At 36.6% G+C, this 16,361-nt stretch overlaps 1 protein-coding gene across 1 annotated transcript; it reads left to right on the top strand.

The window, feature by feature from the left end:
* The first annotated feature begins 2,394 nt into the window (after positions 1-2,394).
* Positions 2,395-3,779, top strand: LOC6567331 (opsin Rh3). The gene has a single exon (XM_001994296.2). It carries the CDS (start codon positions 2,419-2,421, stop codon positions 3,565-3,567), a length of 1,149 nt encoding a protein of 382 aa, XP_001994332.1. The 5' UTR covers positions 2,395-2,418; the 3' UTR covers positions 3,568-3,779.
* The last annotated feature ends 12,582 nt before the right edge of the window (positions 3,780-16,361 follow it).

Genomic DNA, 16,361 nt, shown 5'->3' with positions numbered 1-16,361 from the left:
TGTCATTAAGAAATAAACAAAACATTGTTTTACCTTTTTTTTAACAGGTCCTTTGATTATATTCATAAGATCAAAGTGCATCTTCTGGCTGCGGTGGATCCATCTCACTGATTTAAATATATATAAAATGGATTAAAGATGATTCCGTCTATATGTTCCACATTTCACAATAAAATAACCTGCTACCTCTTTTTTTATTGGCTTTAATGCTATTTTTACAACCAATAATATAATATAATTCAATACAGTTCAATACTGAACATAGAGCAATTTATTGGATCTATCTTAAAATTGTAAGAGACAAGTCAAATTCAGGTGATTTTTAGAACAAAGGGTTCTAAGCTTAAAACTATGTGTAATCAAGTGATGAACTATTAATTCTCAATCTCCGATGAACTCTTGTTTTAATTGTTGTACGTAAGAACATTGCCACATTTCAATTACTTTATGTTTAAGCCAGAATTTTTACAAATGCTTAGAGTGGAAAGGTGGACAGAGGGAAAATGATATCTAAGCACATGCAATCTTTAATCAACTTGCAACATGTGAGGGCCACGGGGGAGTCCACAAGACGCCAACAGCTGTACTTAATTACACGGTGCAGCCAATACACCAAAACTGTGCGCCTCTTTGGGGAAAAGCAAGTTCCCATTGGAGTCATTCACCTTGGCGGCAAATAAAAAAATAAAAAAGAACGCAACGATGAAATCAAATAGTAGAACTGAATACTCGTTTAACATACTCGTAGTTATTATTTCAGCAGGCGTATGCTAACAATATGCTAGCTTATTTCATATTACCACCCATGGCTTCCATGTCTGCGTGTTGTTTATGGCCCAAACGCAGCGGGGGCAGGCGATTTGGGGGATGGTAGGGAGACTTAGAGAAAGCTTCCAATTGAGGTGAATATATCCCAGCGCTAAAAGGCAAACAAAGGGAAATCTTAACATATATGTATTCAGCATATTGCTAGGCATATGTATACACATATGAGCAGACACACATAGACACACACACACACACACACTAACACATGCACACAAACGCTATTGGAATTATAAATTTGAGTGCGAACTTTGGCGGGGGCAATAAGGGAATATTTGCATGCCTTTGTGGACTCTTTCCATATGATTTATGACCCAAATTGTAGGTGCACACACGAGCGTCACATAATTACCCATACACACACACACACATACACACACACACACACAATGTCTCCGCATATGTTTGCCTATGTTTGTGGACGCTTTGGGAGCGCACAAAAGAATGCTACGCTTTTTGTTTTACGTGTTAATAAGTGGCGTGGCAGACAGAACAATACCCGCACTTCTTCCAAATAATAGCTACATAGGTATGCCTGTATATGTGTGAGTGTGTCTCTATTGTAATTCAATTGAATATATTCTCTGTATCTTAGATTTGCTAGTAAAACTTAAAGCTTAATCTGCAACAAATTTAGGATGCGAAACTAAGTTGAATACATATCTTTAACTTTTATAGTTCTATATAAATGACTGGTATACTATAAATGCGCTTTTTATGACCGCATTTCATTTTATATCTTAGATTTATTTCATTTTCACAATTTAATTCAGTTGAATTTTAAATTATATGCAATACTACTAAAGCTTGTCTAACATCCTAAGCGAATTGGCAGCTTCGTAGGGCAAAGAAAACTTTATGTGATCAATAAAGTGTAATTGTTTTTTACATTTTACAATCGAATACGTGATTTGAGACTCCACTCACAACCTCTGACAAAATTAAGCTTAAGCGAAAAAATGAGGGAAAATCAACTCGATATTGCAATATTGCTTAAAAAATGTTTCAATTAACTGTAATTATTATAAAAAAAATATGTATGTTTTTATGCATATTTATTTGTCGAACAATTATACAAAATTACCCAAGTTATTCAAATTTAAACAAATTAAATATGATATATATAATATATTGTCTCTTATATTTGCAAGTCATACCTTAAATTGTTTTTTTTTTATAAATATGTTACACACTTTATTTCCCCACATTCAATCTCGATACATAGTTAACGATAAAATAATGGATTAAATTCCTAATGAAAGAGCAATTTGTTATGTAAGAGTTTGGGTCAAACGACATATGGGTATCAATTAGGAGACAAGCCAAAAAGCAAAGACCAACAAAAGATTACCGTAGATAGATTGAATTGATTCAATCGATGACCTCCGCCCACTTAAGGCGACTAAAATCAATGCAAAACAGTTTGCTCAGCGAATTTCGTTGGCTTGGGGTGCAAGATTAGTGGAATCCACAAAGTAATCCACAAATGCTGATGCAGATATGCAACTAATCCAATTGCTGGCAAGCTGCTAGCATATATAAAGACCAGTGCGAGCAGACACTGATTTTGTCTTGGACAGCGACGGGGCCAGCATGGAGTACAATATCAGCAGTGGCATTATACGGAATGTCACGACCGTGCTGCTACCGGAGGCGCGTCTTGGTGCGGAGGGGAGGCTGCTGGGTTGGAATGTGCCGCCGCATGAGCTGCGTCATATACCCGAACACTGGCTGACATATCCGGAACCGCCAGAGTCGATGAATTATCTCTTGGGCACACTCTACATATTTTTCACTGTGCTCTCAGTTTTGGGCAACGGTTTGGTTATTTGGGTCTTCTCGGCGGCCAAATCGTTGAGAACACCCTCGAATATACTGGTCATCAATTTGGCGATCTGTGATTTCCTGATGATGTCCAAGACTCCAGTTTTTATCTACAACAGCTTCAATCAGGGCTATGCATTGGGCCATCTCGGTTGCCAGATATACGGCATCATTGGCGCCTACACGGGAATCGGAGCGAGTGCGACAAATGCATTCATTGCCTACGATCGCTACAATGTCATCACTCGACCCATGGAGGGCAAGATGACGCACGGGAAGGCGATCGCAATGATAATCTTCATATATATGTATGCGACGCCATTTGTTGTTGCCTGCTACACGGAGACGTGGGGTCGTTTTGTGCCCGAGGGCTATTTGACCTCATGCACATTCGATTATCTGACGGATAACTTCGATACGCGCATGTTTGTCGGCACGATCTTCTTCTTCAGTTTCTTCTGTCCGACCTCAATGATCGTCTACTACTACAGCCAGATTGTGGGCCATGTGTTCAGTCATGAGAAGGCTCTCAGGGCACAGGCCAAGAAGATGAATGTGGAATCGTTGCGCTCGAATGTCGACAAGAACAAGGAGACGGCTGAGATTCGTATCGCCAAGGCGGCCATTACAATTTGTTTCCTGTTCTTTGTGTCCTGGACACCGTATGGCGTTATGTCGCTAATCGGTGCATTCGGGGACAAGAGTCTTCTCACGCCAGGAGCCACAATGATACCGGCCTGCACCTGCAAAATGGTCGCCTGCGTTGATCCCTTTGTGTACGCCATCAGTCATCCCAGATACCGCATGGAGCTTCAGAAGCGTTGTCCCTGGCTCGCCATCAGCGAAAAGGATCCCGAAACTTCCACGGTGGCATCCACGACAACAGCACAGGAACCACAGCAAACGACGGCGGCATAGGAACTTCTTCGAAACTCTGCTTCTGATACTGACGACCCGAACTCGAAATCGAAATTGAACTCGTAATACTGAATGCATGGGAACTTCTATAACAACAAACTCAACTAAAACCAACACAAGAAATGTACTAACAATTATTTTTATGAATATTATGATTTGTAGCGCTCTATTTAAATAAATAGTGATTTAATGCAAGCAATGGAAAGAACAAATGCGATTGATTTACTCTCGACAGTGTCCGATTAAAGTAAGTGAAGTCTGCTAACAGATAATTCTAAAACTAGAAAGAACGATTTTCTTATGCTCGGCGAAGATATCATAATATGTCTCCAGGAATAAGACGGATAAGTACCGAGGTTCATCAAGATTGCGCATATAAAAATGAAATGACCTGGCTCTATTAAATCGGCTCAAGAACGTACGAGTATACGCTTTATGGGATTGGAGACGTATCCTAACATGCCAACTGGTATTACCGGCTTTGCCCGGACCATGGGACTTGAATTTATATGTTATCTAACAGCTATTTACCCACTATTTTGAGGATCTGGTGAAATCTGTTGAAATACATATCGATTTATATTTTACTAAAATTTTTTACCAACTGGTTTTGATTTTTAGACTTAAATTGTACCATCAGCAGTAAACCAGCTAGTGGGACAGAGGTCCTAAATCTTGTCAAAGACTTATCGATTTATATTTTATTACAAGGCTTTAGCAACGGGCTTGGATTTTGAAAAATTAATAAATAATTAATCATTAAAAATCTTTAAAAACTAGCTAAAAAAAAGTACTAAAAATTTCTTAAAATAGTTGATTTTTCAAAATCACTTATTCGAATTGGTGTCAAGATTGGTTCAAAGTATTTTCATAATTTTTAGATACAGATACAAAATGGGTAATTTTTAAAGGGCAAACAAAGCAGAGAAGGCTGCAAGCGAAGCACACGAAAGACGCGAATGCCAAAAATGTTGTGCTAGTTTCTGTTGAGCGCAACAATGCTGCATGCCATCCACAAATACAACCCACAGTGAGCAAAGCTCGCTCGCACTGGAATGCGTGTGCGCAGCACATCGAAACGTTTTGGTAATGGAACAGCATGTGGAACACAAAGAGATGCCTGAAAGTACATAACGGAACTTGTATATCAGCTGTGGCTAAACGCCAACTAAGCAGCTGCCGACTGATAACAGAATGTAGTTTATTTAATGTATGATATAAAATCACAACTTTTATGCTTGCCTTCCACATGTGCTCCACACATTTATCATTTAAGTTAAGCACAAAGAGCCGCTGCACTTAGGACCCACAAAAATATGTGTGTATTGTAACTAGATGTTTATGTCTACGCCTAGATTTAGTTACGCACAGCTTCCACAGTCGCCCACAGGCTGTTTTCATTTTGAACAATTCGGCCTGTTTTTTTTAAGCTCCGCCAAAGTGTTGCGCCGTCTGTTTTGTGTGGCGCCTCATTATTATTGTTGCTCGCACGTTCGCTCGTTTCAGTTACAATTTCAACATCTTCTCTGTTCGCTTTCTGCAGATAGCATTGCGAGTGTCTTTTCCTGCCTGGCTTTGTGGCAAGCCCAGAAGCCGCACAACAACACAACACAAGCGAAAACAGCGAATTTCTGGCGCAGACCATAAGCCAAAATCGTCCGCAGCCGCCGACAATGGCAACAGCAAACGCGAAGCAAAATTAATGAAAATCACCCATCCACAAAAACACATATATATATGTATATATATATGTATATGGACATATATACATATACAAAGCGAGACAATTAAAATGGCAGCCACAAACGTCCTTGCGGTGCACGCGAACTGAGTGACTGCCGCCCGAACTTAACAACAAGAACAAGAACAACAACAGCAAGCGACAAGCATCGTCCCCGGCACATTTGTCTTCCACGAATTTCACTTTCGCACTCATTAATTAAGATAATTAGGCCTTTCACGACGCCTTCAGAGTTCAACGTGCAAAATGGCACCCAACAAAGAACTCGCAAAACTCCAAGGACATTCGAGGCATTCAGTGACAGCTCACCAAGCTGATTGTTCGATGTTCGACGGTTGTTATAGTCCTGCCACCGGCATTGCAATTTTGGATTGCTCGCGTGGGCACTTGAAGCCTTTAATGAGTGTCTTTACCTCGCAGTTGTTGCCTTGTTCTTAAGTCTGATTGTGGCACTTTCCACACACAAACTTGAGCTGTTCCGGCACAGTCGTTCACTTGCCTGTGGTTTACCAAAACCACGTCCTCCCACCGGCAGTTGGCACATTTATGAACTACACTTGGAATTGTATTAGTCTGTAAGACCACAAACAGAAGCTAAAGTACTGTAGAGCCCATCAAAATAGTCTATCTGCATTATTTGCTATTTTAGAAATATGATCGAGGATTGTAAAAATATGAACTAAAGCATTTTATTTCATGATTATTATTTATTTTAGGAATTTTGTTAGTGCAACTATTAATTCTATACCTTTATATTAAATCTAAGTCGGTAAGAAAGATTTCTGATAACATCCTTTAAAGATCAGTAACAAAATTTCAATATTTTCCACAGCTTAAAAGGTTGTTTTATTAGTTACTAGGTTAGTTACTACCACCATAATAAGAATTGCTGATCAAGCTTTTTAAATTTTTATTATTACAAGAACAGTTTTCATTTTATTAAGTCTAAACTGAAAAGTTCTTACACGTTTGAAATTTTTTTTTTCTAAATATAATTAAACATTTTTAAAATAATCTAGCTTATTCTTGTTTATGTGAAACCAACTTATATTATTTTAAAAACCTGTGTCATTTTTCTCAAGTAAAGAACATAGTTAATGAGATAACATAGAACCAATTAAATAGAGAGAAAACTAAATAGATGAAGCAACTGATTAGAAATGAAAGAAAAATCAATTGTTTCTCTCATTTTCTCTCTCTCTCTCTTCCTCTACTTTTATGTCAAGCATAAAATGCAGTAAATTTTCAAATTAAAATCTAGTCAAGCAATCTCGAATAATTGTTATTAATTGAGATTTGCATGATTCGTTGAATATTTTGGTATCTTGCAATTTTGCTCGATTTCCATGTGGCTGGACTTTGATAATGTATTGCATAGCAAGCATCGGTCCTAGTCCTCTGTGTTAATTCTTTAGCATTCTCTGCACTGTTCTGCGCTGTGCCGAGCTGTCCTTTGTCAGGCGTGGCGTATACGAATATTGTGTATACGCCCGCCAGTCCCTCGTTAATTGCAATGTTTGTCATTTGCCTGTCAATTTGCATTTAAATTACAAAATTTAAACGCTTTTTTCTGTCGCTGTTGTTGTTATTTTTGTTGTTGTGCTTGTTATTATTGCCAAGTGCGTTGTGTCCCCACACTTAACGACCAGCAAGAGCCACATCCCAAGGAGGCATGAGCAAAAGGTGGAAGCGTCAACCCATTTGTCATAGCGACCACAAGCAGATGACAAGTCACTTAGATGATATATAGGCTAGAGTTGAGCAATATTAACACATTTGCGACTGACAAATAACGTTTCACACTGCAGCTAAAAATGATAACAGCTTCACAGTCACCGTTTCTATGTGTCCATTTCTAGAAGAAATGGTTAAAATTTCCTGAAATCTCTTATTATTGTTATAATTTATGATTTGATTGGATTTCAACTTTTATCTCTAAAAATTTAACGGTTATAATTTTAAATTTTTGTTAAGGTTTTTATTTTATTTAATTATTATTATATTATGCTTTATTTCAATATGTTAATTTTTATTCTAAAATTTATTTCTATTTTACTTTTAGTATTAATTACTTTTAATCACAGTCTCTGAGTATAACAAGGTGACTAAACAGTACCTGATATAGTTCAGCCACTTTGACATATGCCATTTCATGTCACGGTCACACACACACTCACACACACTTATGCTCACACAAACACGTATGTATTTTTATACAAAGGCCGAGACAGAGGCTTAACCCAATCTTTTGTTTAATGCTGGCACGTTGGTCGTTGGCTGGATATAATTCTCAATGAGCATGGCCAGGGTCGGGAAACGTTTTCGGCTAATTTTGTTGCAAATTGCTGGACTGTAAAAAAGAGGCAACGAAATTGCCGTGTTGCTGCCTGACCTCGAACTTTGCTCTCTGAAGCGGACGCGAGATGTTGGGAGCTGTTTGCCGTTTAATTAAAGCGACGCCCACAGCGAACCACCCAACCACCCAGAACATACCAACCCACACCACAAACAGTCCATCCTCCAGGCAAGCCCTGGTGCTCTTCCGCTCGGGCCCCGCCCCGCATTCGGTGCGTGTTGACCTTATTATGTTAACTTTGTGTGCAGTGCATAAACTGTGATAAAAATCGCATATTCTACGCAGCGTTGCCTGCCCCACGTTACTTGCCCCTTTTTAAATGTCTATAATTTATGTTGGCCGTTAAACTCGCTGGCTGCCTGGCTTTGCTTTGCTTGGCTTTTGCTTGAGTTTGGTTACAACAATTTGATGGCATATAATTATTAGTTCGTATAATTTATGGCTTCATCTTGGCTTACAAAGTTGCGCCAGCTGAGCCAGGTCCTGCATTTCATATATATATATATACAAATATATATATATACATAATCTATAGCTCCTGGCAACGCTCCACTGATTTATAACTAATTTCGCTGGCATTTTTATGAGCTATCAAAAATGCAGCTGCTTTGGATTTTAATAAACAGCAGCGATATGCAATATGCATTCAATCAAAATTCGCTTTGCTCTAAACCAAATGAAGTTTAAAGTTCATAAATTGATACATACAAAATTGTAGTAAGCTATTTATATTCTAAATTGATACTTATAATTTTGGTTAGCGGAAGATACTGAATATTTTTAATCGAGTAATTTATTTTTAATATCAAAAGCAAAGCTTAATTTGTAGATGATGTTAACGGCTTGTGAGCTTATATATATTCCAAGCAGGTGTAAATACAATATTAAAAATTTAGTTATTTCTTATTTTCAGTGCAAAATATTAGCTAATGTGTTATGGGTTGTGCCTGAGATTTTAATAACAATATTAGTTTTGTACTGCACTAAAACATTTATTGAAAAAAGTATACGTTTTGGAAATTTAAGTTCTAAATTAGATAGACTTAAATATGTCGTCAGGTTCAAACTCCATATTTCCCCCTGAAGATGAATCCCGAAGAGATTCAAAATATATTGGAGGCAGGAAAAAAATTTGTTTTTATTTTACTCTTAATGTTCTTTCTTATTTTACTTTTATTATTTATTTTTGTTTAATGACCTTATTAAGTAATTTAATTATATTTTTCGCTGATTATTTTAATTTATTTTATAAACTTGTAGTAACTCTTCCTGATATTTGAATGTAACTGAAACTGCTATGAAGGTAAACGATAAAGCACCTTTTATAGTGCAGACAATTTAACATAAGTCATAAACCTACACTGACACACTTAAAATATATATTTTCTAAGAGTCAGCAGTCGTAGCCGTAGTCCTGTGCTCCAAGACACTTTTGACAATTAAGTTTATATTTATATAAAGATCTCTACCGAAAAGTGAGTAATTTTACAAGACTCCTGCTAGAATGATATAAATACTAAAGCCCCAATGATTGCATTATCTATGGACTTGAGGTCACATAGTGCAAGGCAAGTATGCCAAAGAAAGATATCAGTTCATTCCTGAGGTATTCACAGTTTGGAGTAGGGTTGTCTGAGCATTCTATATACTCGTAAATGGCTCGCCCGCATGCAAATAATTGCATTAAAGTTTTTGCATAATACGACCCCAGCTATCGTCCTGCTATCGTCCTAGTGGCAACCGCCTGCTGATTTTGGTTCAAAGTGACACCAACTGCATTGCGGTTCGGGCGCGTCAAAAACTATTTGTTCCAGAATTTGTATTTGTTGTTAGTTTGCGGATTTTGTGTTTTTGTTTGTCAACAAAACAATGGGCCAAAAGTGTTGGCCTGTCTAAGGCAGTCAGTTGGCTGTGGGCCAACAATTGCACGACCCTGCGCTTAAGCACATCCATTTTTCGTAGCCTGCCAGCTAAGTCAAATGCAAAAAGGGCAACTAAGTTAATTTTACTTTAGGACACTCGACAATACTGACAGCGTCGTTAAGTATTTGTCATACAACCACTCAAAATGCCAACGATTCACATTAAAGAATACTTCTCTTCAATCACGTTAACTTCGACCAACTTTCTAATTTACGTGTCTCATTAACTCCAGACAGCATTTTGTGCTACGTATACATTTTCCGCATGGAATTATTTAAAATGTGAACATTAAATGTACTCACAGAACCAGAGCCTTTGAAAAAGTTTTTGGTTTTGTTTAATGTGCCAGAAAATAAATAAGTGATGTTAACTTGTGTAAATGATTTTGTTTAACACTTTTGTGACTCGGAGTTTTCCATATAAAAGCCAGGTTAATTAAAGTTTGCATATGGGAAAAAGTTTATTTAGAATATATATTTGTGTGTGTTAAAAAATGTTGAAAGCATGGATAAAGCTATAATAATTATGAAGAAGTTACAAATTGCACTCTAAAAAATAATTACAAATAAATGTAAATACAGTGAAAAAATATTAGCTCTAGATTCTAAATCAAATATGTACTAAGATTTATATTTGATAACAAAATGGTTATACGATTGATGGTATTCACCAACTTATATGAATTTATTGGTGGTTTTAAAAGAAAAGCTTTTTACGTTCTTTATTTGTTAGCCACTTGGGGCAAGTCTTTGGCATAACAAAACCATTTTGATTTATATATATATATATATATATAAATATATATAGTATATATGTATGTTTATATTTGTTATGCTGTGCTTCTGTGGACGCTGGCAAAATCAAATTTCTCAATAAGCTCAAAGAATATAACTTTCTGAGCAAACTATAACAAGACGCTTACGATAAAAACAAAAGCAAAATACAAAAATAAGAAATTGCAACGCAGAGAAAATTGAAAAGTGCTGTGGGCCAATTCCCAAACAAGCAAAAACAAATTGGCTTAAAAAAAGTAATAAAACTTTGTGAAGCTGTAAGCTTGAAATACTTTAACAAGTTGAACTTGAAATCGAAATGGAAATCGAAATTGAAATGATTCACATTGAAAAGGGGCTGAATGAAATGAACGAAATCAATTCCTCGTTTCGCTCGTTCGTTGCAGCCGCATGCAAAACTTACTCTCTGATTATGTGCGTGTATTTGTGTGTGAAACAAGCCTCGATGTTTGCCTGATGCAGCTGCCAACATTGTCAACTGAAACTCTAAATGCTAACTGCTAACAAGCAGCAAATGGCAGCTAATGCTACAACTTGAGCTCGTAAAACTGCCGCCCAAGGACAACTTTTAACAACGTCAACCAAGGCAGGCGCAAACCAGCAGTTGGGCAGGCGAGTAGCGAGGAGAGCGAGGGGAGCGTGTGTAATGGGCATTATAAAGGAGAAGTCGGTTGGACCATTTGATTTTTACGAGCATCGCTAACGAGTTGCACTTGCAGTTGCGCAGCCATTGCTACGAATAAATAAATACAACATGGCGTATGAGCGATATGCCTAAAGAGGCAATCAACGTGCCTCACGTACAGTTTACGATGTCTCGTGGCTTACATATACGCAATTTGATTTGAGCCGGGCTTACAGCATTGCCTTTAAGACAATTCCTCAATTGCGAAAAGTCGATAAGCCTCTAGAGCGAGTCTAGGAAAATGTTTGACTAATGGAATAATTAACTGCCCGTTCTTGCTTGATCGAAAAAGGCTTAAATATCATTTTCCATTTAAAATCTATCTATATAATCTAATCCATGGACTCGCTTTGTGATGCTGATGAATAATATATATTCCCTTTCTATCTCATATATATGTATGTGTATCTTAAAAGTATATTAATCTACTCAGAAGTTTACATTTTACAAGGTACAAGGTCTGCACACAAGTAGCATTATATTTTTTTAAACTAAAGAAATGGAAACAAAATAAAATATTCACAACATGGAGAAGGACTCAATTCATAACACTTAGTAACAAATTGTTTTACTACACAGTTCACATAATTTCTAAATACTTCTGCACATTTCCAAGCTCCGAATGCTTTCGAGCAATGCACATACTTATATAGTATGTATGTTTTACAACCGAAAACATTCAATCAAATTCTGTGAGCGTAATCTGGCAGAAAAAAAAGAATGAAACAGCAACAAAAATCAATATGCTGCATTGCATGAAGCTGGCGAAATTCTTGCCACAAGATGATAAGCGACAGAACGAAGCTAAAACTCACAAAAAAATAAAAAACAAAAAATATATATATCAGAGCCTGCATATGAGGCAAAAAAAAAATATATATATATATATATACATATATATATATATACATATATATATATATATACATATATATATATATATATTTATATGTATGCCAGACATGCTGCATATGCTGGCAAGTGTTGCCAAGCAAAAACCATTTATTTTTATGTTTAAAATTAAAATTTGCATGCATCCCAGCGAAGCAAATTTTCTAGCTGGCAGACTGACAAAACCGATTTCTCATTCTGCGGTTGATTCCGAGTCTGGTTTGCTGATATCGAACCAAGTATTGCCACCAAGGAGAGTCAGTGGCAAAGCCGCGATTGACCTCAACGGCAACGCACTGCGTCTGAATATGTGACAACTGATGCGATGCTGCTGATTCTGTTTCGGATGTGGTTGTGGATGCTGTAACTAGGTCCGTAAGTCATAATGTGGCGCCAGTATTGGTGCACAATGCTTTCGAGTTTCTAGCACAGTTTCCATTTGCTGCAAGAAAAAATGATTACAAGTCCATAGCGTTTCATTAAAATAAATAATACAACAAAATCAAAATTTAAAAGAAATTTTGCATTATTCGTTATGCGCTTTTAAAAAACCCTCTTTGTTCCAGATATATTTTCATTTCAGAATAAATAATTTCCCATTTATAACAAAAATCAAAACACAGTCTCCCATATGCTCTGATGGCAACCACACAGTCGTTGGCTGCTTAAGTCGGGGATTTGTAGCCGTCTGCTGGCTTAAATCCCATTTAAATGGTTCCAATAACTAGCCGTTTAGAATCATAAGTTCAGCCTGAATTCACTTGAGCGCGTCTTTAGCCTGCCCAGAAGTGAGACATGCAGTCAGTCTCGTAATCGGAGCTACTGTCATTGAAATGATAAAGCTATTTGACAAAGGCATAGAAAAAAGGCATGGGCGGACGCGAACAGAAATCCCCCAGCAATACAACATATCTGGCGATAGCAAAATGCCAACCACCAGAAGGACAATGCGTGGGTTCGGGGCTGGGAAGTTAAGGACGACATATCTGTAAATGTCTCCATAGAAGACGCTGCTTCCGCTCTAACCACACGCCTGTCAATCCAGCCACAAAAACAAGGAGCAGACGCAGCAGATAACAATCGAAGCCACAATCGCCACAGCCACGCAACACGGATGCGAACGTGCCACGGTTTGTGCCCCTGAGCATTTTATTCGCGACCGGAGTGTTGGCCAGTAAAAAGGCTAAATTTATTGTTTATGTATTTCATGCAAATTGAATCCTTTAGCTACCCTTTTTGTTGGCCACGATTTGTGTAACATTTTTTACCACAAATCTCGCTATCGCTTATCTCGGCACTGGGATTTTGAAATTATTCCCACAATGAGTCGTTTGGAATACATAATACTTTTCATTAGCGAGGCAATCGGAACAAACACAAAATGGCCAATTGTCAAATGGAGCCTAAAATAAATTTAAGCAGACAAAGCCAGAGTTGTGGTTATTTACTGTGTTTAGTCATGTATTGTAGCAAAATGAAGATTTGCTGATTTTTTTAAATAACACGCACATACTTAATATAAAAACACTCTTCGGACACTTAAGAACTTTTAAATCTTAAAAAAATGAAGGTCTCCTCTTGAATATCGAAAGCTGATATAATTTATAGACTTTTTCTCGAATTAGCTATTAAATTAATTATGCCATTTATTAATTTGTTCGTAGTTATTTAACATTTTTCATGAATAGCTAAAACTAATTTTTTATTAATTTAATTCCGAAAAGTAGCAAATCTCCAAAACATATAATCAGTATAATCTTAAAAACAATTAGACACAAGTTCAATAATGTGTATCGTAAATTTTTAAACAAAATTTAAAGTCGATAAGAAGAAACAAAAGTGGTTTTCCGTTATCCTGAAAGGATACTTCAATCACCAGTCAATCAATCAGTCAGTCAAACCACAAACTGATTTCGATATCTACAATAGATATAAATATTTTTACTTTAAAACGGACCAAATTTCAAACACATAATCTGAAGTATTTATTTAAGCCCAAACGTGCAAATGTTGAATGTACTCCAGCAAACAAAATTTGTCGAGGAGTAGACTGAAACACGACAGTAAAATTTAATATTCGACTCGAACGTGCCAAAATATAATTTATGTAGCAAAAACAAGAAAGCTCACTTAAAATAAAGAAACGTATGGTGATAATTTGGTTGTATTCCAATGGATTATGCATACGAATTGGTCAGTTATCAATCAGAGCGAACGAAATTTATTCTTGTGATGTAAACAAAGGCAGTCAACTTCTGAATAGATGCATATGCTTGGTTGGTTAACTTTGAGCAATTGGCGACGTGCCTGCTCAAATTGACATTCTGCTGGCAACCACACATAAGGAAAGGCCCTAATAGCCAATTTTAATGACAACAGTGATTGAATTAAATTATCAATCTATCGGCGGCAACAGGGTCAGACCCAAAAGGGCAATGCAATCAAATTGATTGTATTTACTTTGACACCAACATCCACAAACGACGGTCCATGCTCCATGGCCATGAATTGGCATCTACCCCATGGCTATGGCCAGGACCTGGCCTCGATTTGACTTAAATACGGGTTTTTGGCTCGTTAAGTGTAACTAACAAGTTTCCAATGCCCTGACAACAACGCTGTTGCTCCCTTTTTTCTGTCTGTCCTTAATGTTTGTTTTCTTTCCGCCTTCAAACGTCGAATCGACAAATCCCCCATCCAAAATATTGTTGGGCATATTGTTTGGCGTGGTGTATGTCAAACAGCAACCATAAATTTTAGCATTTAAAAACAGATCTTTACTTTAGTTAACGTCACCAACTTGCATTCGGCGTATTGGAATATGCAATCAGAAAAATTAGATCTTGCATTATTAAGGAATATTGTAAGTCAAGTTATTATTTTATGTTAGGTTATGTTATGTTTTGGACCGTTTCGTGTTTTTGAAAAGATTTAAAAAAAGGGTATATTATATTTTATAAATATTTAAGAAGCCGAGAGTCCTGAAGCAGTATTCTTATAATTTAGCAGTCAACCTTCTTTTTAATAAATAATAAATATTAAATTTAAATGAGAAAAGTATGCCAATAAAAAAATTATATTTTTCTTGGCTTTTATCAATAGCCATATGTTTTATTATTCATGAATATTATTTATTTGAATAGCTCTTATCAATGTCCTCTTGTCATATTGTACTTATTTGTTTTTATAGCATACTTTGTGGAGCGCAGTTTAACAACACACAAATATTGACATTATCCATGTAGCTCATTTCAAATGTCGGCTATGATTAGGAGTTAAGAAAATTCTTATGCAATTTAAAACCCACTTAAAGTTGAACAACTCTCAGTTTGATCACGAATATTCCACAAGCGGCACGTTGGGGTGTGAGTCCTTTTAAAGAGCGATGGAAAAAAATAAAAACAAAATAATGAAATGTATGCACAATAAATAAATAAAAGCATAAAATAATCATGTCACGTGCGAATTGATTGAATTTCTTTTGACGCCATTTTGTTTCGACCGGAAAGAAGCCGCCGCGTTTGTCCTTTATTTATGCCCGCAACAAGAACCACCCCAAAATTGGCCAATGTTATTTTGTTGCCCCTTTTTCGGTCGACACACAGTCGTTCCACTTAATGGCAACAGACAAAAGGTATTTAATTTAATGCTTGCCACTTGGGCAGGTAATTTGAACTATGAGAACTCGCATACACTCGCAGAAACACCTTTGAGCACCAGCTATACGTCAAAAAAAGAAACGAAATAAAATCCTCAAACCCCAATCGAAAAGCTAAGTAGACCAATAAACATGCTGGGCACAATGCGACCAATCAACAAAAACCGCGACTTAGATCGTGACAAAAAATCTGAAATTCCCCAACTACGTGTGTGAGTGTGCTTAAGTGTGTATGTATTTGTATGTGTGTGTGTTTTTATAGCGAGCATTCTGCATTAAGCCATTTTTTCCGCAATAAAAATCACTTTTTATTTGCCTTGATCAAACCATACGCTACCCGTACTCAGATAAAAGCAAATACTTGAAATTCATTTTACATTTTGACTTTGATTTCTAAAATATATTATAGCAAATTTAACAATAGTTGTTGTTAAAACTACGAAAAGTAAAAAGAAGATGAATTAAATTATAAAATGTGGTCACCAAACAATAAGCATGTACATAAAATTGGTATTATACTAATAATATTATTCACGCATTGTAAGCATTACATATGGGTAATATAACCCTTGTCATCTCTGGTATGGGTATATAAATCTGCCATCGTTGGACGTGGACGAAGTCGTGGCTTTTTCAAGCAAATTTCGAAATTATCGTTTTTATGCTTCCGCACCGAGATATCTAACCAAAAAGTGTCCAGCAAAATTGTTAAAGTCCGCGTGCACACAAAAGCCAACACTTTGATA

The sequence above is a fragment of the Drosophila grimshawi genome, unplaced genomic scaffold (genome assembly GCF_018153295.1).
Source record: "Drosophila grimshawi isolate 15287-2541.00 unplaced genomic scaffold, ASM1815329v1 contig_311, whole genome shotgun sequence".
NCBI lineage: Eukaryota > Metazoa > Arthropoda > Insecta > Diptera > Drosophilidae > Drosophila > Drosophila grimshawi.
The sequence above is the reverse complement of the archived record's forward strand: the minus strand, read 5'-3'. Positions and strand labels throughout refer to the sequence as shown.